This window comes from Bos mutus, chromosome 18 (assembly GCF_027580195.1).
Source record: "Bos mutus isolate GX-2022 chromosome 18, NWIPB_WYAK_1.1, whole genome shotgun sequence".
NCBI lineage: Eukaryota > Metazoa > Chordata > Mammalia > Artiodactyla > Bovidae > Bos > Bos mutus.
Window position 1 is genome coordinate 1,695,760 of NC_091634.1, and position 25,904 is coordinate 1,721,663.

Sequence of the window (25,904 nt, forward strand, 5' to 3'; positions counted from 1 at the left end):
TGGGCACCTGCAGCGTCCAACAGCTCCCCCAGCGGCTCCTGACGTGCGTGGCCAGATTTGGAAACCTCTGCGCTACGCTTAGGACCGCATTCACTCTCAGTGGTCCCTCTAGAATTTCTGTGGGTGCTCATGGGGAGTATTCAAGGGTGCAGAGCAAAGGCGTTTTCATTCAGATTTTCTGTTTATGTGGCACTGCTGGCTGGCCGGAGACTGTTGAAGGCTTGGGGGGTTTCAAACACCGCCCCCCCGCCCCAGGTCAGCAGCTTCCCAGTATCCCCAGGAACCACTGATTTATAAATATTTATACTTACGAAGTGTAAATGTAAAAATTCATTTTGGATATCCTATTCTTTATGCTCTTGGGTAATGTACATTCTGTAATTAATTATATCTCATGAATCTTTTCCTTTAAAATTCAAGTCTTACATTTTAGCTGGCCACATAAAATCGCATGGTATGGCTTTGCCCGGGTACAGTTTGGTGCTTCCACAGAGTGCCTGTTTTTCACAAAAAGTGACGCTCGCCAAGCACGCCTGCATGGGCTCGCTCGCACCTCTCCGCTTTATTCCTGGAGAGGGGCGGCCGGATCACCCGCGCGTCGGGGGCTCGCTGAGACTCCCCGCGCCTACCGCACGGCAGAACGCGTGTTTCTGGAGGGGGAGTCCGGCAGAATGGACTGGAGACGGGCAGGAGCCCTCCTCCGTCTTCCTTCCCCTCTCTCCCGTGGCCCCTGAGGTGACCGGCTGACAATTTCTTGCATGCTGCCGCACAGGTTTAACCGCGTGTGTGTTCACCCTTAACAAACGAACAAGTGGGACTGCTTACCGGGTCGTGGCTGCACGCTTCGGCCTGACCGACGGTGTGACTGACAACCGAGTCCTCGATGGTCGTCTGTCCCGCGCGGTGCCACCGCGTTTCCCGCCGCACAGGTCCTCAGGCGGCGATGCGCCCCGCACATCAACCGTCCGGCTGGACGGCGGTGGACCGGCCCGGCGGCGGCACGCGCGGCCGCGTGAGGAGAGCGGCCGCTGAAGCGCGCGAGTCGCGCTCTCGGTTTTTCGGTCTTTGGAAGTCGGGTCATGAGTTCTGTCCCGCAGGTCTGTCGGCCATTTGTGCTTTTCTGTGAATTGCCAGTGTCCTCCCTTTTTGCCCATTTTTCAGGCGCGATTTGGTCTGTACGGTATCGGTTTCCAAGAATTCTTCGTTTATTAGGGAAGTTAGCCCCGGGTCTTTCGTGTGTCCCAGGCAGAAAAGCCTCGTCTCCCACTTTCTCATTTGTCTTTAACTTCAACATACATATTTTTGCCCGCCAGCTTTTCACTTTCTTAGACAAATGTACGGGTTTGTTTGTTTGTTTGTTTGGTCTCTTCAGAGGATTTGCATTTGGGAGTCGTTGGTAAGGCTCTCTCCGTGTGACCCCCCTTCTTTGTTTGGGGGTCGAACACACCCCCACCCCCCAGACCCTTCCTCAGGGCCCCTCGCGTTGGCTCTGTTGACGTCAACCTCCTGCCTTCGCGCCAAGCAGTCGCCACGGCAACCGCGGCCCGATGGGCAGGGCCGAGGGTGTGGCGAGGGGCCCTGGGCGCAGGGGGCAGCCGTTGATTGGCCAGTGCCCGGCCCCGCCTCTGCGGAGAAGCAGACAAGGAGCCGCGGGGCCGGGGCTCGGTGCAGACGCCGTGAGCCGCGGGAGGAAGAAGTTGGAGCAGAGGATCGGACATGTCCACCCTTGGCTGCTGGCGCTCCCGAGCGCCTGAGGCCGTGTGGGGGCACTAGAGCTTGCACAGGCTGCGCAGTGGTCGAGCTGTCAGCCCGGGCAGGGCGGTGCCTTGAGGTCCGGTGAGGTGAGTCCGGCTGCCCCGGTCCGCACCACCGCATCTGGATGGTGCGCCGGGATGGATGCCGCAGAGCCGGGACCCTGGTCAGTGGGCGAGAGCTGCCGCGCTTGCCACAGCCGCACCATGTTGCGCGGCCAGCTGGAGTCTGAGATCAGGGCTCCCGTGCCACCTGTCCTGGGCATAGCGGGTACAGGGACGGCTGATCATCCTGGGCAGGGGGTGGGACGGCCACAGGCTCCGGGCTCCGCAGTCCGCTAGGGTGGGTGCTGGAGCAGTGGCGGCGGTCCCTGATGAGCATGGGAAGTCACAGGGTGCCCCCGTTTCCCTGGCTCGGTCTGGGGGCTGCAAAGGGCACCCCCATTCCCCGGGGTCCTAGACTAGCCAGGTTCCCTCCGGCCACCCCTGCATCCTTGCCGGTGTCTGGGGCGGGGCTTGCTTGCCGCAGTGGCGGCGGGAGGAGCTATAGGCGGGGCCGAGGGTGGCAATGCCTGCGGGGTGTGTTCTCAGGGCAGTGACGAGCTGAGGCCCACCCACCCTGGCGCTGTCTTTGAAGCGGCGGCGGTGATGGGCTGCGAGGACGCTGTTCTGATTGGCTGGGGAGGGGCTGAGGGCTGTGACAGCGGGTCTCAGAAGAGACCGTCCAGTCCAACCCGCCGCCGCGGCGCCATCTTTGATGGGGGCGGCAGAGGCTTGGCCGGCGCGGTCTGGCTGGCCAGCCGCGGGGGCGGGGCCGCGGGTCTGTGCTGGAGTCTGTGCTGTGATTGAAGGCTGTGGGGGTCCTCTGTCTCACCCCTTTTTTGCTGGTCTCGAGTCGGCCGTGGACACTTGCCGCGGACGCTTGCCGCAGAGGCTTGCCGCGATGCGTCACACCTGACGGGCGTGCCGTCTGGTGACGGGAGGGGGGCTTCTTTTTGATCAGCAGGGGCCACACTGTTGTCACTAAGGAGCTGTTTGTCTTGAGGGACAGGGTCACGGGCTGTCATTGTGCCCGCTGCCTCTCTTGGCTGCTCTGGGGTTGCAGAGCATGACTCCCTTCTGGACTGCTTTCACCCTGGGATGTTTCTGGCTCCATGTTTTGGTTGGCGCCGTGGGGACTGGGCGGCGGGTGCAGCCTAGCTGCGTTTCACAGGTGCCCTGTTGGCTGGGCCGAGGGCGTGGGACCGCGGGCCGTCTGGGGGGACTGAGCGCTGCAGAGTGCTGTGAAGCCCTGCCCGCTGTGACACTGTGTGTGGTGGCCAACAGGTGGCGCCGAGGCTCATTGCGCAGGAACCATTGTGAATGACGGCGGAGCTGCAGGGGTCGGGCCGAGGGAGGGGCTGCGGAGCCCTGCCCTTCCCACTGCAGTTTGTTGACAGACAGGCTGAGGCTTATTGTGCAGGCGCTGCCTTAAATAACAGCGAGGCGGGTCTCGGGGCGGGCAGAGGGAGAGGCTGTAGCAACCTGCCCACTCGAGCGCTGTTTGTTGACTGACAGGTGGCACCAAGTCTTACTGCGCAGGCGCCATCTTGAATGACAGTGGGGCTGGCAGCAGTGGGCGGGCTGAGGGAGGGGCTGCAGAGCCCTGCCCTCTCCAGCGCTGTTTGTTGACTGACAGGTGGCGGCCGAGGCTTACTGCGCAGGCGCCATCTTGAATGGCAGCGGAGCTGCTCTCAGGGGGTGGGTCGAAGGCGGGGCTGCATAGCCCTGCCCACTCTAGCACTGTTGACTGACAGGTGGCGCCGAGACTTATTGCGCAGGCGCCATCGTGAATACCAGAGGGGCTGACCACAGGGGCGGGTCGAGGGCGGGGAGGCAGAGTCCTGCCCACTCCAGCGCTGTTTGTTGACTGACAGGTGGCGGCCGAGGCTTACTGCGCAGGCGCCATCTTGAATGACGGTGGTTCTGCAGGGGCAGCCCGAGGGAGGGACTGCAGACCCCTACCCACTTGTGCTCCGGTGGCCGACAGGGGGCGCCGAGGCTTACTGCGCAGGCGCCATCTTGAATGACCGTGGGGCTGGCTTCAGGGGGCGGGCCGGGGGAGGGGCTGCAGAGCTCTGCTCACCTAGAGCTCCGCCGACCGACAGGTGGCGGTGAGGCTTACTGCGCAGGCGCCATCTTGAATGGCAGGGGGTGGGCTTTGCTTGCTGCGCATGCACCATCGTGAGTGCCAGCGGGGCTGGATTAGTGGGCCACCGCCTCTGGTGTCCAGGGAGACCGAGCCCGCCCCGTGTTCTCCGCTGTGCAGGCACCAGGTGGACCGCTGCTTGCCTCTGCACCACGTCTCAGTGGCCGCGCGATGGCGCCATATTCCCTGGAGAGGGTGGGGGCTGTGGGACAGGGTTCAAAATGTGCACATCTGGGGGTCACGTGGGAAACAGAATCTTAATAGATTTGGGGGAGGGTGGGTTCCTAAGTGAGAGGGTGGAGGAGGCTGTGCATATGAGATTTGAGGGTGGGAGGCTGTTGAGGGTGGTAGGAGGTGCTTGAAGGAAAAAAAGCTCGTAGATGGCCTGGAGCATGTACAGTGGCAGAAGGCTATGAGGGAGGTATTGCGTGGGGCCTGGTGGGGTGGAGGCGGTGCTGGCAGGTGGGCGGGACTGGGGGGCGGGGCGGGGCGGGGCGGGGGTGGCCCCAGCCGGGAGGGGCGGTGTGAGGGGGGCGTTGCCAAGTGTGTGGTGGGTGGAACCTAATTATAAATCTGCTGGCAACTGATAGCGTTAATAAAAGCCAGCGGCACAGTCCTGAAGGGGCTTCTACGGGCCACTGATTGAACACATGCTCTGAGTCACAGTGGGACTTGAAACGTGTAGTGTCGTCCAAAGGGATCTTGGTAACCTCTAAATGTTGTGTAAGGTTAAGTAATGATGCCGTTACCTCATAGTAATGATGATTATTATTAAGGTCCTAATATAAGCTAGTGTGTTCATGCTGCGTAGGTGTGCAGCACAGTAACACTTCTGGCATTGCGTCACTGGTTATTAATCACATGGCAAGACTAGAATTTCAGCTCATCTTTCTAAGTGGTGTCTATATCATTGTTCCACAATGTTTCCATAGAAAATATCTGTAGATGTACTGTTTTCCAAAATGACATTCGTTGATCTGTAATTGCCATGAACTCTGAGGTTGAGTTCTCTGCTTCATTTTTGTAAAATATGTAGAAAATTAATAATGTGAGAATTAACAGAGATGCTGAAAGTAAGCTGCCAAGCACTATAGGAGGCACATAATTAGCAATAAATAGTACTATTTTCTTAGCCATTACTATTTTCTTTCTCCCTCCAGTTTCTATCTGCAATGTGTATACCTTGACTTTAGAAGGGTGGCCGGTGCAACAGAGCTAATAAGTGGGAAATTGGGGTCTTGAATTTTTCAGCCCCAAGTCCTGTGTTTTTACTATTTTGCTCTGCATATTAGAGAAGGTTGTGACACACACACTTAGAGTTGGTTGCACACCCATTGACATGACCTCACTGGGTGAAGGCTGTGATTACAGCCCACAGTACAACGTACACCCCAGGGGGCGAGACTGATGAGCTGTCCACCCTGTGGGAGGTAAAGATGAAACTGTGTGGGGTCATTTCCAGCCTGGGAATTCCAGTATTTGGAAAATAAATTTGAGGTCTCACGTTTTCTTTTCCTTCCCCAGCTCTGCTCTTCTCTTCTCCGAGGTGATCGGCAGGAGGAAGAGGGACTAGGTCCAAACGTCAGGTGTCTGTGTCCAGGTGAGCTGAAGTCCCTTCTCACAGTGCCACGCCATCCTTGGGGTGAGCACGTGCTTCCTGAACCTGACACCTCCCTGCTGCACACGTGTTCCATCTGACCATGAGCACGTTCGTGCTCGCTGAGAATGTGCAGACTCTTCCGGTGGACCGTGTGTTCACCGGATTCTCCTTGGTCTCACGCCATCCTTTGTGGTGTCCAACAACCATCCTTTGTTGGTCTTTTTCCAATATTGAGCTACTCCTTCAGGCCTCCCCTTTCTTTCTTATTGGGTGATTAAGGAAGCATGAAAAATTCATCGAGTCTTCTATCAGCCATGACCCTAAGTGGGAAAGGAAGTGATTCCTTGGAGCTCATAGTCTTTTGGGTAATGAAAGGCATTGAAAAAAGTAAAGCTGTGTGCAGAGACAGGCAGGAGAAGACAGCGTGCCGCCTGCTGCCCCTGAAACGAAGGCAGTAACTTCTCAATTCCAGCCCCTCTGATAAGGTAGGGAGCAGGAGATGGGGCTGGGTCTCAGAGCTCTGTAACAAGGCCCCAAAGTGAGCAAACGGGACCAGGCTTGGAGACCACACCCCGGAGCTGCTGTCACTCCTGGTGGGATGTGGGGAGCCTGGGGTCCCATGGGGGCCACGGACTTTCTTACTTCTCCTCCCACGGCCCAGCCACCGGTCCAGCCCCCAATAGTCGAGTTCCTCCCCGTGCAGTTGAACAGTTGACCCACTGATCTTTGATTGAGGCCAAAGACCTCCACCCCCACCCCTGACTTGCGGCAGGAACACCTGATGAGTTCCAGCTTGGTTTCAGGTACATTAACTGTGAGGCCTTGCTTTCGTTTTCTATGCATTTTTATGAAGTAGAAGTAAAAGACTTTAAGATGTTCAAAGAGCGACCCAAATGCCCCACATGGACCACAGGGGAAGCCCTGTTGGCCTGCGGGCAGCCCCGCTGCGCTGCGGTGGGACAGCCCAGCTCAGTGCTGAGCTCCATCTGCACACAGTGCTCATGGCGCACCCACTTTGCACTCATTGTCCAGTGTGTTTGAGGACAGCTGAGCTGGAGCCCCGTAAACCCCTCTGCCTGGTTAGCTCGTGATACCTCGTCCTGACCGGCTGCCTCGTTCATCTCCTGTCCTCCCCACCAGCAGAGCTGATGCCCCTCCTTGGCCCTACGACCAGAGTTGGGCTGAGTCCCAACTCTGTGTGCCCCCACACTCGCCCTCATCCTCTGAATGTGGTCAGACCTTGGCTTTTAAAATCCTACCCTTGACCACACTGCTTGACTCACCCTGGGATTCCTGCTCCAAAGAGAGTGCGGAGGGGGAGGTGGGGGCCTGCTAACTAGGGTACCTGAGAGCCCGCCTCCAGGCCAGGAAACCACACTGATGGCTTCCCTCAGGGCCAGAGTTCAGTGAGGCAGGGGGGACGGTAGGTGGCGACATCTGGGTCTAGGCGTGGAGCCCCAACAGTGCTGTTCTGCCCTGAAGGGTATGTGTGTTGGGGGGGGTTGCTCTGTGGGAGCACTGCCGGTGGGAGAGGGAGGGAGCCACAGGAGGAGGGGCTACTGATGGGCACTGGCCAACAGAAAGGAGAGGAAAGCCCCACAGCTGCTGAGCTTCAAATTTAGATTCAAATTTTTTTCTGATTGTGAACTTCAAATAACATTCTAAATTGGAATGTATAATGTGTCTTTTATCAATCATTTCCTTTTTCAGGTAACCTCACTTTACTACGCTCCTTATACAAGTTTTATTTATGTATTGTTTGGCCCACTGTGTGGCATGCAGGATCTGTTCCCCAACTAGGGGTCCAACCTGTGCCCCCTTCACTGGAAGCACAGAGTCTTAACGAGGGGACCACCGGGGCAGGCCCCAGTTTGTATGGAAATTTGCTTCTACCTTGGTTTGTGCACACTTCCACACATTTAAGTATCTATGTAGCTTTTTTGGTTTTAGTAAGACTATGCCCAATTCATTAAGGCTTCAAACTCAGGCCACCAGAGTGAAGCATAAGTGGGATGTTAGGCAACATTTGGTTGTGGGGGGGTGTGATGTGAAAGCTGGGACCTTGTATCCATCACGTTTATGTGGGTGTGTTTCTGTGTATAGACATGACTTAGTGCAGCTCTTTAGCAATGGCCATAAGAATTTCAGTATAAACACGCCTCCATCTATAGCTTTGCTTTCTAAAACTGCACTTTATTCCATGTGCAGACATCCTCATCATTTTCTGTGTACATATAATGACTATGTTTGCAGTAAGAATGCCACATATGCTATATACCATTTCATACCCTAGTATTTTCATTTAATGCTTTAAACAGTTTTTATATCAGTCATTTCCATCAAGTGCGAATTGACTGTATCCATAGAAAGGAAGACTGTGTGGCCTTTAGAAACAATGACGTAAATCTGTATGTACTGATTGGAAAGATGTCTATCAAAAATTACTGCGTTTAAAAATACACACACAGAGAGAGCGCCTGGTGTGATCTCATTTTGTTAGAAACGATGTAATATGTATGGAGACTGTAAAAAGTTTAATGTAGGAACAAATAGGGTCGAGGAGCGCGGCTTGCCGTCTCAGGGGGTGTGGCTTGCAGTTTCAGGGGGTGTGGCTTGCAGTTTCAGGGGGTGTGGCTTGCCGTCTCAGGGGGTGTGGCTTGCAGTTTCAGGGGGTGTGGCTCAGCAGTCCTAGTAGTGTGTGTCTGCTTCAGAAGTGAGTTTGGTCTACCGTTCCGGAGCTCTCTGTCTTAGATTTCTTAAATCATTCAGATTTCATAGCAGAAACTCAAAAGCTTTCTACCTCCGGTCTGGTTGGTTTATAAGATGTGGGAGTGGGCCTTTTCTTGAAGACGATACGTAAGGCCTTGCCCACAGCACGGTATCAGTCCACAGCCACATGGAGAATGAATTCTCTGACACTCTTGACACTTCTTCTGTGTTGATTTGTCCATGTATTTCTTTCTTTAAAATGTCTGCAGGTCCCTGGCATTTTGACTGTTCCTGTGGATAGCTACTTGTTCAGAAGTTCCGGAAGGGACCCTGTTCCCACCAGGTGATTTACATACCCAGGGGTGTCCCGTGGCCTCTTGAGAGGCGGGGCCGTGGCCGTCTAGGGGAGCAAGTTCTCTGAATCGGAGGCCACGGAGAGATCCGGGTCGCTTCCCTGTCCCCCGCGGGCTCTGAGGGCCCTGCTCTGGCCAGGCAGTCCCTCTTAGCCATGCTCTGGGTCAGCTCACAGCAGCTCTCCAGAGCCGGGGGGCTTGCCCAGCAGGCTGTCACCTGGTGCCCTGTCTGCTGTGGAGGAGAGGAGGGCAGGGCAGGCAGAGTGGGAGTGGCAGAGGCAAGAGTCTGCCCAGCTGGCGGGCAGGACGCTGCAAAGAGAGTGGGGGTGTGTGCGCGGGGCAGAGCGGAGCACACCGCAGAGAGGCTCTCAGGCCCCGGGCAGGAAGGCTGCTGTGAGACGAAATAATTGAAACCCCTTTTGTTTTCTCTTTAGAGATTAAAAACAATTTTTTTTTAACTTACTGGTTTTTCTTTTAAAACAAAAAAGAATTTTTGCTGCATGTGGTTTTGTCCTTCTCTGGAAGTAAAGTCAGAAGTACAAAACTGTCAGGTAAGTTACTGCACCCTGACCTGGGCTTCTTCGCTGTGCCGCCTGCTTTCTGCTCCAGCGTGGCTGACCACTGAGGACACGGCAGGGCCGGAGAGCTCGTGGGCCGCTGAGCGGCTCAGGTGAAGGGGGGCGAGGAGCCTTAGCTGATGACACCAGAGCAAGAGGAGGACGGGGAGTCAGCTTTTACACTCAGCCTGAGAAGTTCTCTTAGCAGGGTGAGGGCAGACCCTATAATAGAGATGCAGCGACAGGAGGGTGAACGGAGTAGCACGCTGGTTTCTCTGGAGACCCCTGGATCTTGGACGAGGCTGGCCAGAGCAGGAGGTGTGGGGTGTGCAGAAGCCTGCTGCGCTTGGGCATGTCATCACCACTGATGTGAGTGCGAGATGTGGGGCTCCCGCGGACTCAGCGGTGCTCCATCTGACCTTCTGCTGGCTCATTGAGCTGGGGGCCAGCATCCAAGCTCCACGGAACGCCAACAGGGCTGATGTTGACCCCTGACCTTCCCAGTGAGGGAAGCATCTGTCTCTGATCCCTTCACAGTGGGGCCTAGGCCAGTTAGCTCAGATATTTAAGACTAAATTTGAGAGGTGCCCGGAACACCAGTAGATTGACCTCTGTTCAGGCACCAGAGGCAGTGGTGCAGACAGGAGCCTAGGGCTGCCCTCAGGGTGCACGCCGTGGAGAAGGCATGCCTGCTGCCTGCAGACGCAGACACAGGGCAGCCACCCGGCCGGAGCAGTGGGGACGTGGCTAGTGTGCAGAGGAGCTGAGCTGCTGGTTTCAGGGGCCGTTCGCTTGGTCAGCACGTGTTGCACATGCAGAGCACAGGCGCAGAGACGTTGCCCAGAGCACCTGAAGCCTAGGACCCGCACCGTCACATGTGTGTGTGGCCTTCCTGTGCTGCCCACCTGGAGGCACGGCCGCGGAAGGCGCGCGGGCCGCCCCGGGTCTGCCAAGAAGGGGCGGACTGCAGGACTCGGGCTCGGAGACCCAGGGTCGCAGAGGCCGTCAGGAGCAGAGCGTGGTCCTCCCGCGGCAGGCGTGCTGCTTGCGACTCCTCGCATGTGTCTGTGTGTTGGGGGTGTGGTGCGGCGCCCCCCTGGGCCTGTCCTCCCACCGGGCAGTCCTCAACCCCTGGGACATGTGTGTCTCCTTACGATCCGCAGGTCCCTGAGCACTGACTGCCCCCGCTGCTGCGTCTGCCCTGTTGGCGCATGTTGGGTTCCTCCAGTGAAACTTTTCCTTAGAGACATGCTGCCTCCCAAGTCCTTGTCCGCCACCAAACCCAAGAAGTGGGCCCCAAACCTGTATGAGCTAGACAGTGACTTGTCTGAGCCGGACGCAGTCCCAGGAGAAGGCGCCACTGACTCTGAGTTCTTTCATCAGAGGTTTCGGAACTTCCTCTACGTGGAATTCATTGGCCCTCGGAAGACCCTTCTCAAACTCCGAAACCTCTGCCTCGATTGGTTGCAGCCGGAGATTCGCACCAAGGAGGAGATTATCGAGGTCTTGGTCCTGGAGCAGTACCTGTCCATCCTTCCAGAAAGGATCAAGCCTTGGGTGTACGCAAGAAAGCCGGAGACCTGCGAGAAGCTCGTTGCTCTCCTGGAAGATTACGAGGCGATGTATGAGCCGGAAGGTGAGCCAAGGGGAAGGCGCACCCCTGCTGCTCCGGTGGGACCGTTCTGGGGGGCTGGGGCGGGCGCGGGGGGTGCGGTGTAGGTGACAGCCCGGCCTTTCTGCACGCAAGGAGCCGGAGCCCTCCCCACCCCAGCTTTGACGGTCTAACCGGGGGCTGGGGGCGGCGGAGAGGGGCGTGGCAGGCGCCCTCGGGGGCTAAGCTAACGGGCGAGCGTGGCTGAGCCCCTGAGCCGTGTCTGGTATCCCCTCAGACGACAACAGCAGCGACACCCACAGCGAAGGCGGCATGAGCCGGAGGGCCGCGGAGTCCCCACCGCCGCGCCCCGCCCTCCCCTGCTGCAGTGAGTAGCTGCCCACCGCCGCTGGGTCTGCGCACAACCCTTCTCTGGGGACCTGCTGCTGCTGCTCGGGAATCTGGGGCGGGGGATTCCGGGATGGCGGACTGAGACGTTTTCATCAAAGCAGACACATCCGTGGAGTGAAATACAACTTTTTATTATTCAGTGATGAGGGAAAACATTTAAAATTTTGAAGCTATTTGGAATTTGCCATAGGTTGTTTCAGGCTGTGTCTACCGCCTCCGGGGGGTAAAGTTCATCACCACTTTGCCCGCACAGCTGTTCATTTGTTCAAGGTTCTCCAGAGAACTTTCTGGAGCAGCAGTGCTCCGGGGACGGTGCTTTGGCTCTCTGTAGTCAAGTGGGGAGCACATTAAGACAGGCCAGGGTTGGCCAGGCTGTGGAGGGTTGGCAGATGGCCTCCTCCTTAAGGCGGAGACCGCAGGATCCGGGACGCCGGGAGAGCCTGAAGCGGGAAGGGCCCCTCGAGGGCGGTGGCCCGACCAAAGCCAGGCCAGCCTGCGCGAGGCCGCAGAGGTGGGCCCAGGCCCCGGAAGCGGTTCCAGGCCCCGGAAGCAGTTCCAGGCCCTGGTGTATGGGGCATCTGCCCCTCGACTGGGACCCAGCTCCCAGGGGAGAGCAGGCATAGCGTTCGGGTGTGGAGGGGTGTGCAGAGCCCACGGCCAGCTCCACACGCCCGTGTCCGCAGGTGACCGGGAGCGAGACCGGGACTGGGACCAGGACTGGGAGCGAGACCGGGAGCGAGGCCGGGCGCGGGAGCGGGAGCGCCGCCGTGGCCGGAGCCGGGACATGGAGTCACGGGACCGCTGGCCGTCCGTCCGGAGCCCCAGGAGCAGTACGTGTCCCCAAGAACCCCCCCTTCCCCCCAACTCGCCTGCCGGCCCACTGCACCGCATCCATTCACGCGGCCTCTCCCTTCCCAGGGTTTCACCAGCGGGATCTCACCCTTCCTCTGGCGGAGAGAGCCAAGGAAAGAGAGCACAGACGCAGGGACTCCCTGCTGGATTTGGATGCCAGATCTGAGGTGCGCCCAGGTTTCCTCTCGTTCTGGGAGGGCCGTCTTCACTCCGTGCTGGAGGTGCCTTTCTTTCTCGGGAGGCTGAGTTATCTGCCACCTAGAAGCCCACCAGGGTTGGGGAGAGAGCCCAGGGGTGACCCGTGGCCGCAGTGACTGCCGCCTGCTTTCTGGCTCGTCAACGGGGTCAGCACTCGTGTCCCCTGGAGGTCGCCTGCCCTGTGCACAGAGCGGAGGGAGAGGGCGCTCAGGTCCCGGAGCCGAGAAGAGCTGAGTCTGCAGCCTGGCTCTGCCACCTGCCAGCCCACTAGCTGCACCAAGCCTCAGTTTCCTCATCTGTGAAATGGGTGTGATGACAGCCTCACCAGGGCTGTTGTGAGGGATGCATGAGTCACACATAGATATGCAGTGTGCAATGTGCGGCCTGGCACGCAGTGGGCACACTGTCACTGCCAGTTCTTGTGCACTAAGGACAGGGGCATGGGCAAGGAGGGGCTCGGGCAAGAGGGTCGTGTGTGATGTGGCAGCGTGGAGGAGGGCGCCTGTGCAGCCGTGTGAGAAGGCAGCGTCTGAGAGACAGCAGACGCAGCTCAGGGCTGCCCACTCATCGGGTCAGCTCAAGTGTTCTCTTTCCTGGGAACAGTGTAGTCCAGAACGTAATGCACGTTTATGTCACTCAGATTCGACCAACAGGAGGTGTGAAACGTGCCCCTTTCCTTTTGCCATTGCCTGTTGGGGTCTGTTAGCACCAGGGGTGGTGCCCTGTGGCACCCTCAGCCCCCCGAATTCTTGATCTCATCTGCTCTCTGCCAGCCCCGAGCTAGGAGCCGCGGTTTCCTCCTGTCCCACCGCAGACACAGCTGTGCTCCCCAGCCCGCGGCTTCACCTGCACTGTGATAACCCGGGGAGGCCTCAGGAGGGGGCATTGTCAGCCCTGAGTGCCTCGCAGTGCCCGCTCCGGGGAGCTGCCCACCATGGAGGGGCCCCCTACCCCCAGAAAGGGAGCGTCTAGCTCTCGTTGGCCAGCACCAGCAGTCCGGTGGTGCCTGCTGCTTCTGCAGCTTCTTGTCCTGGACTCCACAGCCCTGCCCTGGCAAGGGGTTCATTTTTGAAGCTGTGCTTCATCTTGCCAGGGGTTTTGTTTCTAATTGCTGAACAGTGGCAACTGTATAAAGGAGGTTTTCATTCTCTTAAATCCGAATGCCTGTGCCTGTTTATTTTTCTCAGTAGGAGCTGCACCTAATTGTGCCCACATCGTTTTTGTTTTCTTTGCTACACTTCCACATGGCTGTCATGTCATACGCCACTTCCCAGAACTAAAGCAAATTTAATATCAAAATATCTTTATATAATAGTTCAGTAGTGACAACAACTTATGTTTTATTTACATAATTTTCTTTTTTTACTTTCTGGCCGGGCCACATGGTGTGTGGGGTCTCAGTTCCCTGACCAGGGAGTGAACCCACATGCCCTGCAGTGGAAGCCCAGGGTCTTAACTGCTGGCCCGCCAAGGGAGTCCCACCCAGTCTTCCTGCACACTTAGCCCCACGTGCAGCAGACCACGCGGCAGGACACGCACACACAGTGTTAGCTCCTCTGTACTTCGCCCAGGTCAGCGGCCCAGCCGGCAGGACCCCCACAGCCTGAGGGGGGCAGGTGGACACCCTCCTCTCCATTTCACAGATGAGGACGCTGAGGTTTGGGAGGACTTCTGTTCCCAGCTTGCTCGGTCGTGAAGGTGCTTGAGCTCCTCTGACCCTGGAGTTCCTCTGGCTGCGCCGCTGGGGGCCCCTCAGGCTCCGTGCCCCTCCTGGGGCCTCAGCAGCGCTTGCGGCCCCGCCCACACCTGTGGGTCTTGCTCACGCCCCCCAGCCCACCCTGAGCTGCCCCTGCCACGCCTGCTTAGCGCCGACTCTCTGCACCCCACTTTGTTGTTTACTGTTCTCTGATTGTTTCTCTCCAACCAAATGATAAGCTGCATGAGGGCAAGGAATATGTGCCCTCCGTCTTTGGGAGCTTCCTCAGAGTGTAGCGCCAAGGTAGGTACGACGTAGGTCCCTAGTAGAGCCTGACCAGATCACTCGGAACCCCCGGCGCTGTGAGCACTTGCTGCACACTGTGTGCGTGTGTGTGTGTGGCTCCCGCGCTGCTGGCGCGGTCCTGGCCGCGGTCGCCCGGGCAGACCCCGCTGAGGGCACATCTGCTGTTGCAGGAGGCGGTGTTGTACCAGGATATGGTGGCCCTCACTGAGGATCGCAAGCCCCAGAACCCGATTCAGGACAACATGGAGAACTACCGGAAGCTGCTCTCACTGGGTGAGCGCTCGAAGCAGGGTCAGAACAGCTTCTGGTGGAGCGGGAGCGGGAGCGGGAGGGAGTGGTCCTGTGACCTGCTCCGACGGGGCCGCGCCCACATGGCTCTCACCCCAGAGTGCCACCCTGCGACTCCAGTCTGCTCTGAGGCAGGTCCGGGGTCCTGGATGGCTTCCCTGGGGGACACGTGGTTGGGTTTGAGGCAGCAGTCACCCCGCGAGGGGTCGTGTGGGCCGTGACAGGTGGGGAAATGGGCGGAGCCTGAGAGCCAGCAAGGATGCCCTGGGTTTAGGGGTGCTCGAGGCCTCTGCGCAAGCTTGTCAGCAGAGTCCAGAGAAGTAACCAAGACGAACTGGGCAAGGGGCCAAGGAATGGACAGTGAGGAGAGGGAGCGAGACACAGGCCGTCCAGGGCACGCTCAGTGCCCGAGCCAGCCCGTCGTCCGTGGTGAGCCAAGGAATGGACAGTGAGGAGAGGGAGTGAGACACAGGCCGTCCAGGGCACGCTCAGTGCCCGAGACAGCCCGTCGTCCGTGGTGACACGTCTCATGCCGTGTTCTTCCTTCGGACAGGGGTTCAGCTTGCCGAGGACGATGGCCACTCACACATGACCCAGGGCCACTCGGCAAGGTCAAAGAGAAGTGCCTACCCGAGCACCAGCAGAGGTGAGCGCGAGGCCCTGCTGCAGGAGCGGGCGCTGGGCGCACGAGCAGACATGCCTTGGGGGGGCTGTGCACAGACACGGTGGTGTACACACACTGACACGCGGTGGGGGGTGTGCACAGACACGGTGGTGTACACACACTGACACGCGTTGGGGGGTGTGCACAGACACGGTGGTGTACACACACTGACACGCGGTGGGGGGTGTGCACAGACACGGCGGTGTACACACACTGACACGCGGTGGGGGGTGTGCACAGACATGGCGGTGTACACACACTGACACGCCGTGGGGGGTGTGCACAGACACAGTGGTGTACACACACTGACATGCAGCAGCATGCACTGATAGGGTGGCACGTGCACACACGCAGCAGCACACACAGTCACGTGGGGCGTGCACATGGATACAAGGCGAAGTGCAGTGACACTTGGGGGCACGTGGTCAGGGCACAGGGTACAGACGTTCATCCCAGGGCCCCAGGGAGTGAGTGTTCATACGGGGCTTCTTCCAGGTCTGAAGACGGCGCCTGAGACCAAGAAGTCAGCCCACCGGCGGGGCATCTGCGAGGCCGAGTCCTCCCATGGGGTGATCATGGAGAAGTTCATCAAGGACGTGGCCCGCAGCTCCAGGTCCGGGCGGGCACGGGAGTCAAGTGAGCGGCCGCACCGGCTCTCCCGGAGGGCGGGCGGCGACTGGAAAGAAGCATCGTTCAGCAGGAGGGAGGCGGGAGCCTCAGAGAGGGGCCCAGAGGGGGGCGCCTTTGGGGGAGGAGGCTTCAGCTGTGGCTCAGACCTGGTTTCCAAAAAGCGTGCTCTGGAGAGAAAAAGGCGCTACCACTTCGACGCGGAAGGGCAGGGCCCAGTGCACGATCCCAGGGGCGGGGCAAGGAAACGGCCCTTCGAGTGCGGAGGCGAGGCCCGCAGGGCCGCCAAGGCGGCAGGTGCCAGCAGCCTGAGCGCTCCGCCCGTGGCCCCGTCGCAGCCGCTCGACTTCGGGGCCATGCCCTACGTGTGCGATGAGTGCGGGAGGTCCTTCGCGGTCATTTCTGAGTTTGTGGAGCACCAGATCGTGCACACCCGGGAGAGCCTGTACGAGTATGGGGAGTCCTTCATCCACAGTGCAGCCGTCAGTGAGGCCCAGAGCAGGCCCGAGGGTGCCAGGCGCTCTGAGGGTGCGCAGGCCGCTGGCCTGGCCGAGCATCGGGGGGGCCAGGCCCAAGAGCACCTCCGGGGCAGTGGGGACGAGGAGCAGGACGAGCCCTTCCTGCCCAGCCCCACCTTCAGTGAGCTTCAGAAGATGTACGGCAAGGACAAGTTCTACGAGTGCAAGGTGTGCAAGGAGACCTTCTTGCACAGCTCGGCCCTGATTGAGCACCAGAAGATCCACAGCCACGAGGACAGGGAGAAGGAGCGTAGTACGGGCGCCGTGAGGCGCACCCCCATGCTTGGAGAGTTGCAGAGGGCCTGCGGGAAGGAGAAACGCTACGAGTGCAAAGTCTGTGGGGAGACCTTCCACCACAGTGCAGCCCTGCGGGAGCACCAGAAGACCCACGGCCGAGGGAGCCCGTCTGAGGGCAGGGCCAGAGCCTTCGAGGAGACCTTCATTCCTGGCCAGTCCCTGAAGAGGCGCCAGAAGACCTACTCTAAAGAGAAGCTCTACGACTTTAGAGAGGGCGGGGATGCCTTTGGGCGGAGCTCAGACTTCATGGAGCACCAGAAAATTCATTCTCGGAAGAGCTACTTCGACAGCCGGGGGTATGAGAAGCCGCTGCTCCACAGCATGTCCATGCCCGGCTCTCAGAAGAGTCACACGATCACCAGGCCGCCCGAGGATGAGGATGAAGAGAAGGCATTCACTGCCGGTAGCAGCCCCGAAGACGGCCAGGAGGCCCGGGGCTACGAGAGGAGCGCCTACGAGAGGGCCATCCTCCACAGCCTGGCCGCCTTCCGGCCTCCCCGTGGCCTCAGGGAGGACGGGGAGCCCTCCACATACCTCTCAGGCCTTCGTGACCCGCCGCAGAAGACCCCAGCCTGGGAGAGCCCTTATGCTGGAGGCAGGCACAGCTTTTTCAGGAGCTCAGTCTTCTACCGCGCATCGCGCCCTGCTCCTCTGGACCACCTTGCTGGGGAAGGCCCCAGCGGGTGGCAGAGAGACGGCGAAGCCTCCGGCCCCAGCTCAGATGGCCGCCAGCACCAGAAGGCGCGTGCCAAGAAGAAGAACATCGAGCGCAAGAATTACGACGCCTCCATGATGCACTCCCTGCATTTTGGTGAGTCTCAAACATTTCGCCCGAGAGAGAGATTTTACGAATGTCTAGAATGTGGAGAGTTCTTTGTCCGTAGCTCTGAGCTGGCTGAACACCAGAAGATCCACAGCAGGAAGAAGCTTTCTGGAAGTAAAAACTACCTACGGTCTGTCCTTCGCAGCCTGTCCTCCACTGACCCTCAGACCAGCTACCAAGGCCAGTCAGTGCAGATGAGTTATCCCCAGGAAGCAGCTCAGACCAGTTATGCTGAGCTAGCAGCTCAGACCAGTTATGCTGAGCTAGCAGCTCAGACCAGTTACGCTGAAGAGCCAGCTCAGACCAGTTACGCCGTAGAGCCAGCTCAGACCAGTTACGCCGAAGAACCAGCTCAGACAAGTTACACTGAGGCACCAGCTGAGGCTAGTTATACTGAGGAACCAGCTCAGACCAGTTGTATTGAGGAACCAGCTCAGACCAGTTACACCAACCCAGCAGCTGAGACCAGTTACACTGAAGAACCAGCTCAGACCAGTTACACTGAGGCACCAGCTGAGGCTAGTTATACTGAGGAACCAGTTCAGACCAGTTGTATTGAGGAACCAGCTCAGACCAGTTATACTGACCCAGCAGCTGAGACCAGTTACACTGAAGAACCAGCTCAGACCAATTACACTGAGGAACCAGCTGAGGCCAGTGGTATTGAAGAACCAGCTCAGACCAGTTGTATTGAAGAACCAGCTCAGACCAGTTGTATTGAAGAACCAGCTCAGACCAGTTGTATTGAAGAACCAGCTCAGACCAGTTACACTGACCCAGCAGCTGAGACCAGTTACACTGAAGAACCAGCTCAGACCAATTACACAGAGGAATCAGCTGAGGCCAGTTATACTGAGGAACCATCTCAGACCAGCTGTATTGAAGAACCAGCTCAGACCAGTTACACTGACCCAGCAGCTGAGACCAGTTACACCGAAGAACCAGCTCAGACCAGTTACACCAAGGAGCCGGCTGAGGCCAGTTATACTGAGGAACCAGCTCAGACCAGTTGTATTGAGGAACCAGCTCAAACCAATTACACCAAGGAATCAGCTAAGGCCAGTTATACTGAGGAACCAGCTCAGACCAGTTGTATTGAGGAACCAGCTCAGACCAGTTACACTGACCCAGCAGCTGAGACCAGTTACACTGAAGAACCAGCTCAGACCAATTACACCGTGGAATCCGCTGAAGCCAGTTATACTGAGGAACCATCTCAGACCAGCTGTATTGAAGAACCAGCTCAGACCAGTTACACTGACTCAGCAGCTGATACCAGTTACACCGAAGAACCAGCTCAGACCAGTTGCACCGAAGAACCAGCTCAGACCAGTTATACCCAAGAACCAGCTCAGACCAGTTACACCGAAGAACCAGCTCAGACCAGTTACACCCAAGAACCAGCTCAGACCAGTTACACCGAAGAACCAGCTCAGACCAGTTACACCGAAGAACCAGCTCAGACCAGTTACACCGAAGAACCAGCTCAGACCAGTTACACCCAAGAACCGGCTCAGACCAGTTACACCGAGGAACCGGCTCAGACCAGTTACACCGAAGAACCGGCTCAGACCAGTTACGCCCAAGAACCGGCTCAGACCAGTTACGCCGAGGAACCAGCTCAGACCAGTTACGCCGAGGAACCAGCTCAGACCAGTTACGCCGAAGAACCAGCTCAGACCAGTTACACCGAAGAACCAGCTCAGACCAGTTACACCCAAGAACCAGCTCAGACCAATTACACCGAGGAACCGGCTGAGGCCAGTTACGCCGAGGAACCGGCTGAGGCCAGTTACGCCGAGGAACCGGCTCAGACCAGTTATCCTGAGGAACCGGCTCAGACCAGTTACGCCGAGGAACCGGCTCAGACCAGTTATCCTGAGGAACCGGCTCAGACCAGTTACGCCGAGGAACCGGCTCAGACCAGTTATCCTGAGGAACCGGCTCAGACCAGTTATCCTGAGGAACCGGCTCAGACCAGTTACGCCGAGGAACTGGCTCAGACCAGTTACGCCAAGGAACCGGCTCAGACCAGTTATCCTGAGGAACCGGCTCAGACCAGTTACGCCGAGGAACCGGCTCAGACCAGTTACGCCGAGGAACCGGCTCAGACCAGTTACGCCGAGGAACCGGCTCAGACCAGTTATAGTGAGGAACCAGCTCAGACCAGATACACTGGGGAACCAGCTCAGACCAGATATGCCGAGGAACCAGCTCAGACCAGATATGCCGAGGAACCAGCTCAGACCAGTTATGCCGAGGAACCAGCTCAGACCAGATATGCCGAGGAACCAGCTCAGACCAGATATGCCGAGGAACCAGCTCAGACCAGATATGCCGAGGAACCAGCTCAGACCAGATACACTGGGGAACCAGCTCAGACCAGATATGCCGAGGAACCAGCTCAGACCAGATATGCCGAGGAACCAGCTCAGACCAGATATGCCGAGGAACCAGCTCAGACCAGTTATGCCGAGGAACCAGCTCAGACCAGATATGCCGAGGAACCAGCCCAGACCAGTTATTCTGAGGAACCAGCTCAGACCAGATATGCTGGGGAACCAGCTCAGACCAGATATGCCAGGGAACCAGGTCAGACCAGATATGCTGAGGAACCCCCAGCTGAGACTAGTTATGCTGAACTAGTAGCTCAGATTAGTTATGCTGAACTAGTAACTCCGACTAGTTACGCTGAACTAGCAGCTGAGACCGGTTACTTTGAACCACCAGCTCAGACTAGTTATACTGAACCAGCTGAGACCAATTATGCTGACCCAGCAGCTCAGGTCAGTTTTGATGAACCACCAGCTGAGGCTAGTTATGCTGATCTAGCAGCTGAGATCAGTTATGCTGAACTAGCAGCTGAGACAAGCTATGCTGACCTAGCAGCTCAGATCAGCTATGATGAACCACCAGCTGAGACTAGTTATGCTGAGCTAGCAGCTCAGATCAGTTATTCTGAACCAGCAGATCAGACTAGTTATGCTGAGCTAGCAGCTCAGACCAGTTACTCTGAACCACTAGCTCAGACCAGCTATGCTGAGCTAACAAGTGAGACTAGTTACTGCGAGCAGCCAGTCCTCAATGAATGTAAGGAGTGTGGGGAATGCTTTGCCACCGTTGAAGACCTTGGCAGACATCAGAAGATCTATGCCCGAGAGAAATTCCATGATGGGAAGCTGTTTGGAGAGCCTGTGATGCAGGACCTGGGCCTGGATGGGTCTCCGGAGGAAGAGCTGGAAGAGCAGGAGGAGCCCGAGGAGCCCGAAGACTCCATCTATGGCTGTAAGGACTGTGGGCTGGGCTTCGCGGACCGCGCGGACCTCCGGGACCACCAGAAGGTCCACGGCCGGGAGTACCTGGTGGACAGCCGTGAGTACACGCACCCCGCGGTGCACATGCCGCCTGTCAGCGAGTACCAGAAAGATTGCCTCGGAGAGCAGCTCTACGAGTGCCCGGCCTGCGGGGAGTCGTTCGTGCACAGCTCGTTCCTCTTTGAGCACCAAAAGGTCCACGAGCAGGACCAGTTCTACGGCCACAGGCGGTACGAGCCCTTCATGCAGCCCCTGATTGTCAGCCCGCGGCGGCCACAGGCCCCGCAGAAGAGCGCCCCGGCCGGGGTGGGCCCGCAGTGCCAGGTATGCGGGCAGGACTTCATCCATGCCTCGGTCCTCAGCGAGCACGCCCGGGGCCATGCCGGCGAGGGGCTGCCGGATCAGGGCCAGGGGGGCGCGGGCGCGGCGGGGCCCGGCCCGGCACCCACGGAGCCGCAGCAAGACCCGGGCGAGGAGCAGCGCTACGAGTGTGAGACCTGCGGCGAGTCCTTCCCCAGCCAGGCCGATCTCCAGGAGCACATGCGTGTGCACGAGAAGGGCGAGCCCTACGACTACGGGGCCGCCTTCGTGCACACGTCTTTCCTCACGGAGCCGCCCAAGAGGGACTGGCCCTTCTATGAGTGCAAGGACTGCGGCAAGTCCTTCATCCACAGCACCATCCTCACCAAGCACCAGAAGCTGCACCTGCAGGAGGAGGGCGCGGCCGCCGCGGCCGCCGCCACGGCCCAGGAGGCAGAGGCCAACGTCCTCGTCCCCCGGGAAGTCCTGCGCATCCAGGGCTCCAACGTGGAGGCGGCTGAGCCCGAGGTGGAGGCGGCTGAGCCCGAGGTGGAGGCGGCCGAGCCTGAGGTGGAGGCGGCCGAACCCCTCGGGGAGGCCGAGGGCCCGGAGTGGGAGGCCGCGGAGCCGAGCGGCGAGGCGGAGCAGCCCCACGCCGAGGCCGAGCAGCCTGACATGGACGCCGACGAGCCGGACGGCGCGGGCATCGAGGACCCGGAGGAGCGCGCCGAAGAACCCGAGGGCGACGACGACGAGCCGGATGGCGCGGGCATCGAGGACCCCGAGGAGGAGGGCGAGGAGCAAGAGATCCAGGTGGAGGAGCCCTACTACGACTGCGGCGAGTGCGGGGAGACCTTCCCCTCGGGCGCCGCCTACGCCGAGCACCTGACGGCGCACGCCAGCCTCGTCATCCTGGAGCCCGCCGGCCTCTACGGCGAGGGCGCTGGTGGCCCAGAGGGCGGCCGGCCCGACGACGAGCTCTTCAAGTGCGACGTGTGCGGGCAGCTCTTCAGCGACCGCCTGTCCCTGGCCAGGCACCAGAACACCCACACCGGCTGAGGCCCGGGGGCACCCTGGGACCCGACCCTCCTCACCCACACTCACCGGACCCACTGCGACCGCCCGGACTGCACTCACCCGATCTGGACTTCAGACACCCGGCCCGGACACAGCCCCACGCCAGCTGAGGCTCGGCGGGCCGGGGCCTCCACTGGGACCCGGCCGGCCCCCTCACCCACACACAACCGGACCCACCGAGCTGGCCTGCACTGCACCCAGCGGCCTGGATTCAGACTCTCGGCCCCAAGGTGCAGATGCTTGCAGCTCCCTTGTCCAGCACAGCAGGTACCTGCGGGACAGCAGGGCACTCGGCCGCCCGCCGCCGGGGCCTTCGCGGCTGCAGAGAGCGCCCGTCTGTGACAGCCCGGGACCTCCGCGCACTGCCTCCCGAGCTGTGCACAGAACAGCCCAGCACAGTGAACTGGACTGAGTGTGACGCTCACTGGCCGCTTACCTGCAGACGCACCTCACCTGGTACTCTGGTTTTGCTTTTTTCTTTTTTTTTGGAGGAGGAAGAGAGCAACAAATTACAATATATTTGTAAGCATCTTAGAGCTTTAGAAAGATTTATTGTGAGCTGTTTGAACCCTATCAGTATCTTTTTGACTAACTGACTGGTTCCTTACTTTCTACATAACCCCCTCATGGTGTAGGCGTGAAAGGCAGAGCGTCTTGCCCGCTTCGCTGTGTGAAGGGAAGTCCTGTCTGCTCCCCTTTCAGGCGCCTCGTCTACACCGACACTTCTGAAACCTCGTGCTGTGTAAGCCTTTACTGTATGTGGATTGGCCTTTTGTAACCTCTTTGGTTGGTTGCCACCTTGTAACCTTGCAGTGGGTCTCATGCAAAAAACACTACAAGTTTTTGTTATTTTTATTTTTTAACCCACCTTGATGTCTCTTCGATAGTGAATTTTACAAAAGCCGAAGCTTTTCCCTGTGAGTCTTACATCCTTGCCTTTAAAGAGTGGGTTGTAACCATCACTAGATCACGCGTGCCTAATGAAGGTTGAGAACCACGGGGGAGGGGGGCTCTCCTGGTGTAAATACGGTTGAGGGCCTACGACTTCATTACTTCCCTTTGCGCGCTTCCTGCCTTAAGTGACCAGTAGCAACGTGGCTTGGCCCCTCCGTGCCGCCACATGGCAAGTCTGCACCCTGGGTGCCCAGGAGCTAGTATCCTTAGAGCTTTCCAGCCTGAGACTTAATCCTCCTCTCCACCTGTCTGACCCTCAACCAACCCCATGTCTAACTTGCATTTAAAAAAAAAATAGAAAAAATCTTTCTTTACAGCCAACTCGAGCTCGACACGGACTCAGGTTCCCCGGCAGCCTTAATTTGCTTCGTTGCCATCTGTCCCCCTCTCAGGTCGCGCCTTCCTGACAAGCACCCCCGCTGCCCTCAGAGCGGCCCCTGTCCCGCCGCCCCAGTCTCCTGTGCTGCCGTCCCAAGCTGACCTCGCCGCTCTGGGGTCTCCTGCGTCCTGCCTTGTGCCCTCCCTTTGCTTCCCCGCCCCCTCTTAGAATAATGACTATTATGAAATTTCTTGGCTTTGAGTTGGCTGGCAAAAAAATTAAAAAATTTTTTTTTAAAACTTAAAAAAAAAAGAGGATCTTGTAGCTGCAGTGAGCAGAAGCTAAGAGCAGATTGTTTGGGAGAGCAGAGTGAGATCTGCTCGGGAGCCGCGTCTGGACCCCCCTCTCCTAGGTCCCTGCCATGAGGGCTGGGGAAAGTGTGTCAGAGCTGGAGGGAACGCCAAAGTCAGGGAGAGCCAAAGATGGGGGTCCTGACGCCTTACCAGACCTGGGAGGGCAGGGTCTGACAGAAGGAACATCAGAAGCAGGGACTGGAAGGCCCCAATGGGGGAGGTTGAATGAATGAGCAGGGTGTCCTGGCAGTTAGGAGAAGGGGCCGCTTGGTGGCCTGGTGTCGATGAGGGCAGCTGCATCACAAGACCCAACATTGGAACGGACGCCCCGGAGCCCCGAGGGGCTGCGAGCTGGGAGCCAGCCTGCGTGGCGTAGGGGTGAACCTGGCGTTCATCGCTGTCGGCGGCACCAACTGGTAGAGTGTTTTCAGAGAGCCACCTGCCCAGCGTCCGTTCCAACCATCCTTTGGTCAGTGAGCGATCAGGAACAACTGACAAATGCCAAAAATAGGAGCAAGGTGAAGGGAGTGTGTCCGCGCACTCTGAATGCAGCTGTCTAGAAATGATAATCATGGAGAGTTACGTAGTGACGTGGAGATATATTTACGGAATACCAAGTGGAAAAAGCAGGACACAGAATTATATTTATACTACAATTATAGCTGTTTAAAAATGTATGCTTATAGTCAAAAGCTGTGGTGGTGGTGCTGTTGTAGGCTTATAGTTGAGCATTATTTTCTTAAATTCCTTGAATGTTTATGGTAGTGTTACTCAAAAGCTTATAATCACGTCTCCATTGTGAACATAATTTGAGCTCATTATTCAGGCACTCAGAGAATACAGAAAAGTGGAGGGAAAAAAATCCATATACCCACCATCCAAAGATGACAGATATGCTCCTCACTACATTGTTTATTCTTCTTTCTGTGCACAGGCTTATAACTGTGTCCCAAACGTGTACTCAGATTAAGTGTTAGCTTTGTGGAATTATGGTTAAACGCTTTCATCCTAATGTTTTCAGATGGCCCTTAAAATAGTTTCCTGATAACAAAGTATATTCTGCTTGCTTCAATTAGCAAGCATAATACACACCCAGAGGAATAATTGGAAAATACAAAATAAATGAGAAAAGAACAAAAAAAGTCGCCCATATTCCCAACGCCCAACAACTACTGTTAACATCTTGTTTCCTCCATCTCGTATCAGTGCACAAGCTTGTGATTTATGACCGTGGTGAATATGTGTGCATACAGTCTAAAATGAAAAAAAATCACAGAAAATAATTAAAGTAGTGTTGTCATTGTGGGATTATGGTTAACTATCTTGTCTCAAATTTCTTGAATGATCTTTGGTGTTTTGAGTATTAAATCTTATGTATGTTTTTCCATTAAAATTCTTAATACATACTCATGGCATACCTTGGGGGAGATTTAGTAAAGCAAAAGAAATTCACGCATATTCCTGACACCCAACAATCATTGCTGTTAAACCTTGATCTGTGCACAGTCAGGACGGGGGTGTCTGTGGTGAGAATGCAGAGGGTTGAAGAGGAGAAGAAAGCAGTGAAGGAACGGTCGTGTGGTCTTTGCCGGCGTTAAGGCTGTGGGGTTCACTTTCCTGGGAGGCCTGTCTCGTTGTGTCCCGGTCACCGACCTTTTATGACGGGTGCCTCCACTGTAACTGCAGTGCCTGCTCACTGTAGAAACCCGGCACTTACAGAAGTGTGGAAGAGAGGCGTGCCCCTGTGGCCATCACCCAAAGACCACGGTTAACATCTGGACACGTTTTCTTCATCTTGTCTCTGTGCACAGGTTTTTGGTTTGTTAGTATGGTTGTGGTCGTTCTATCTGTAATCGTGTCACCAATAAAAATAAAGTTGAAAATAAGATAGCTCTCAGCCTCTTCTTTTGTCCATTTGAAGTGTTCGGGGTGTTTAAAAAATATGAGCACTTAGTGTCCCCCTTAGGCCCTACAAATCTCCTCCCTTTTTAAATTATTGTGTATTTCAACAGCACACTTCTAAGGGATCTCAGTACTACACAAAGCCACATTTGTAACTGCACTAATAAAATTAAAAGATGATACATATCAATAGTGTTTTTAAACTTGACATTAAGCGTTAGGTAAGTTTTACTTACTCTGAGTCTGCATTTAAAAT

At 57.2% G+C, this 25,904-nt stretch overlaps 1 protein-coding gene across 5 annotated transcripts; it reads left to right on the top strand.

Moving 5' to 3' along the window:
* Window positions 1-1,655: 1,655 nt before the first annotated feature.
* On the top strand, window positions 1,656-25,636 carry PEG3 (paternally expressed 3). 5 transcript variants are annotated; one of them, XM_070386984.1, is made up of 11 exons: window positions 1,656-1,841; window positions 5,464-5,539; window positions 8,518-8,591; window positions 9,090-9,152; window positions 10,322-10,794; window positions 11,048-11,137; window positions 11,844-11,990; window positions 12,079-12,179; window positions 14,383-14,485; window positions 15,054-15,146; window positions 15,660-25,636. In XM_070386984.1, the coding sequence occupies exons 5-11, from the start codon at window positions 10,407-10,409 to the stop codon at window positions 22,100-22,102; spliced, it is 7,365 nt and encodes a 2,454-aa protein (XP_070243085.1). In that variant the 5' UTR covers window positions 1,656-1,841; window positions 5,464-5,539; window positions 8,518-8,591; window positions 9,090-9,152; window positions 10,322-10,406; the 3' UTR covers window positions 22,103-25,636. The 5 variants fall into 5 exon arrangements, with proteins under 5 accessions (XP_070243085.1, XP_070243086.1, XP_070243084.1 ...); XM_070386985.1 differs by having other exon boundaries at window positions 10,542-10,794; XM_070386983.1 differs by lacking the exon at window positions 9,090-9,152.
* Window positions 25,637-25,904: the final 268 nt, after the last annotated feature.

Bases quoted from the DNA above. Each gene is read 5' to 3' on its own strand.
- PEG3 (XM_070386984.1), top strand. From the start codon at position 10,407: ATGCTGCCTCCCAAGTCCTTGTCCGCCACCAAACCCAAGAAGTGGGCC. The intron at 11,138-11,843 runs GTGAGTAGCTGC...CCGTGTCCGCAG, and splicing joins CCCCGCCCTCCCCTGCTGCA to GTGACCGGGAGCGAGACCGG. The intron at 11,991-12,078 runs GTACGTGTCCCC...CTCCCTTCCCAG, and splicing joins CGTCCGGAGCCCCAGGAGCA to GGTTTCACCAGCGGGATCTC.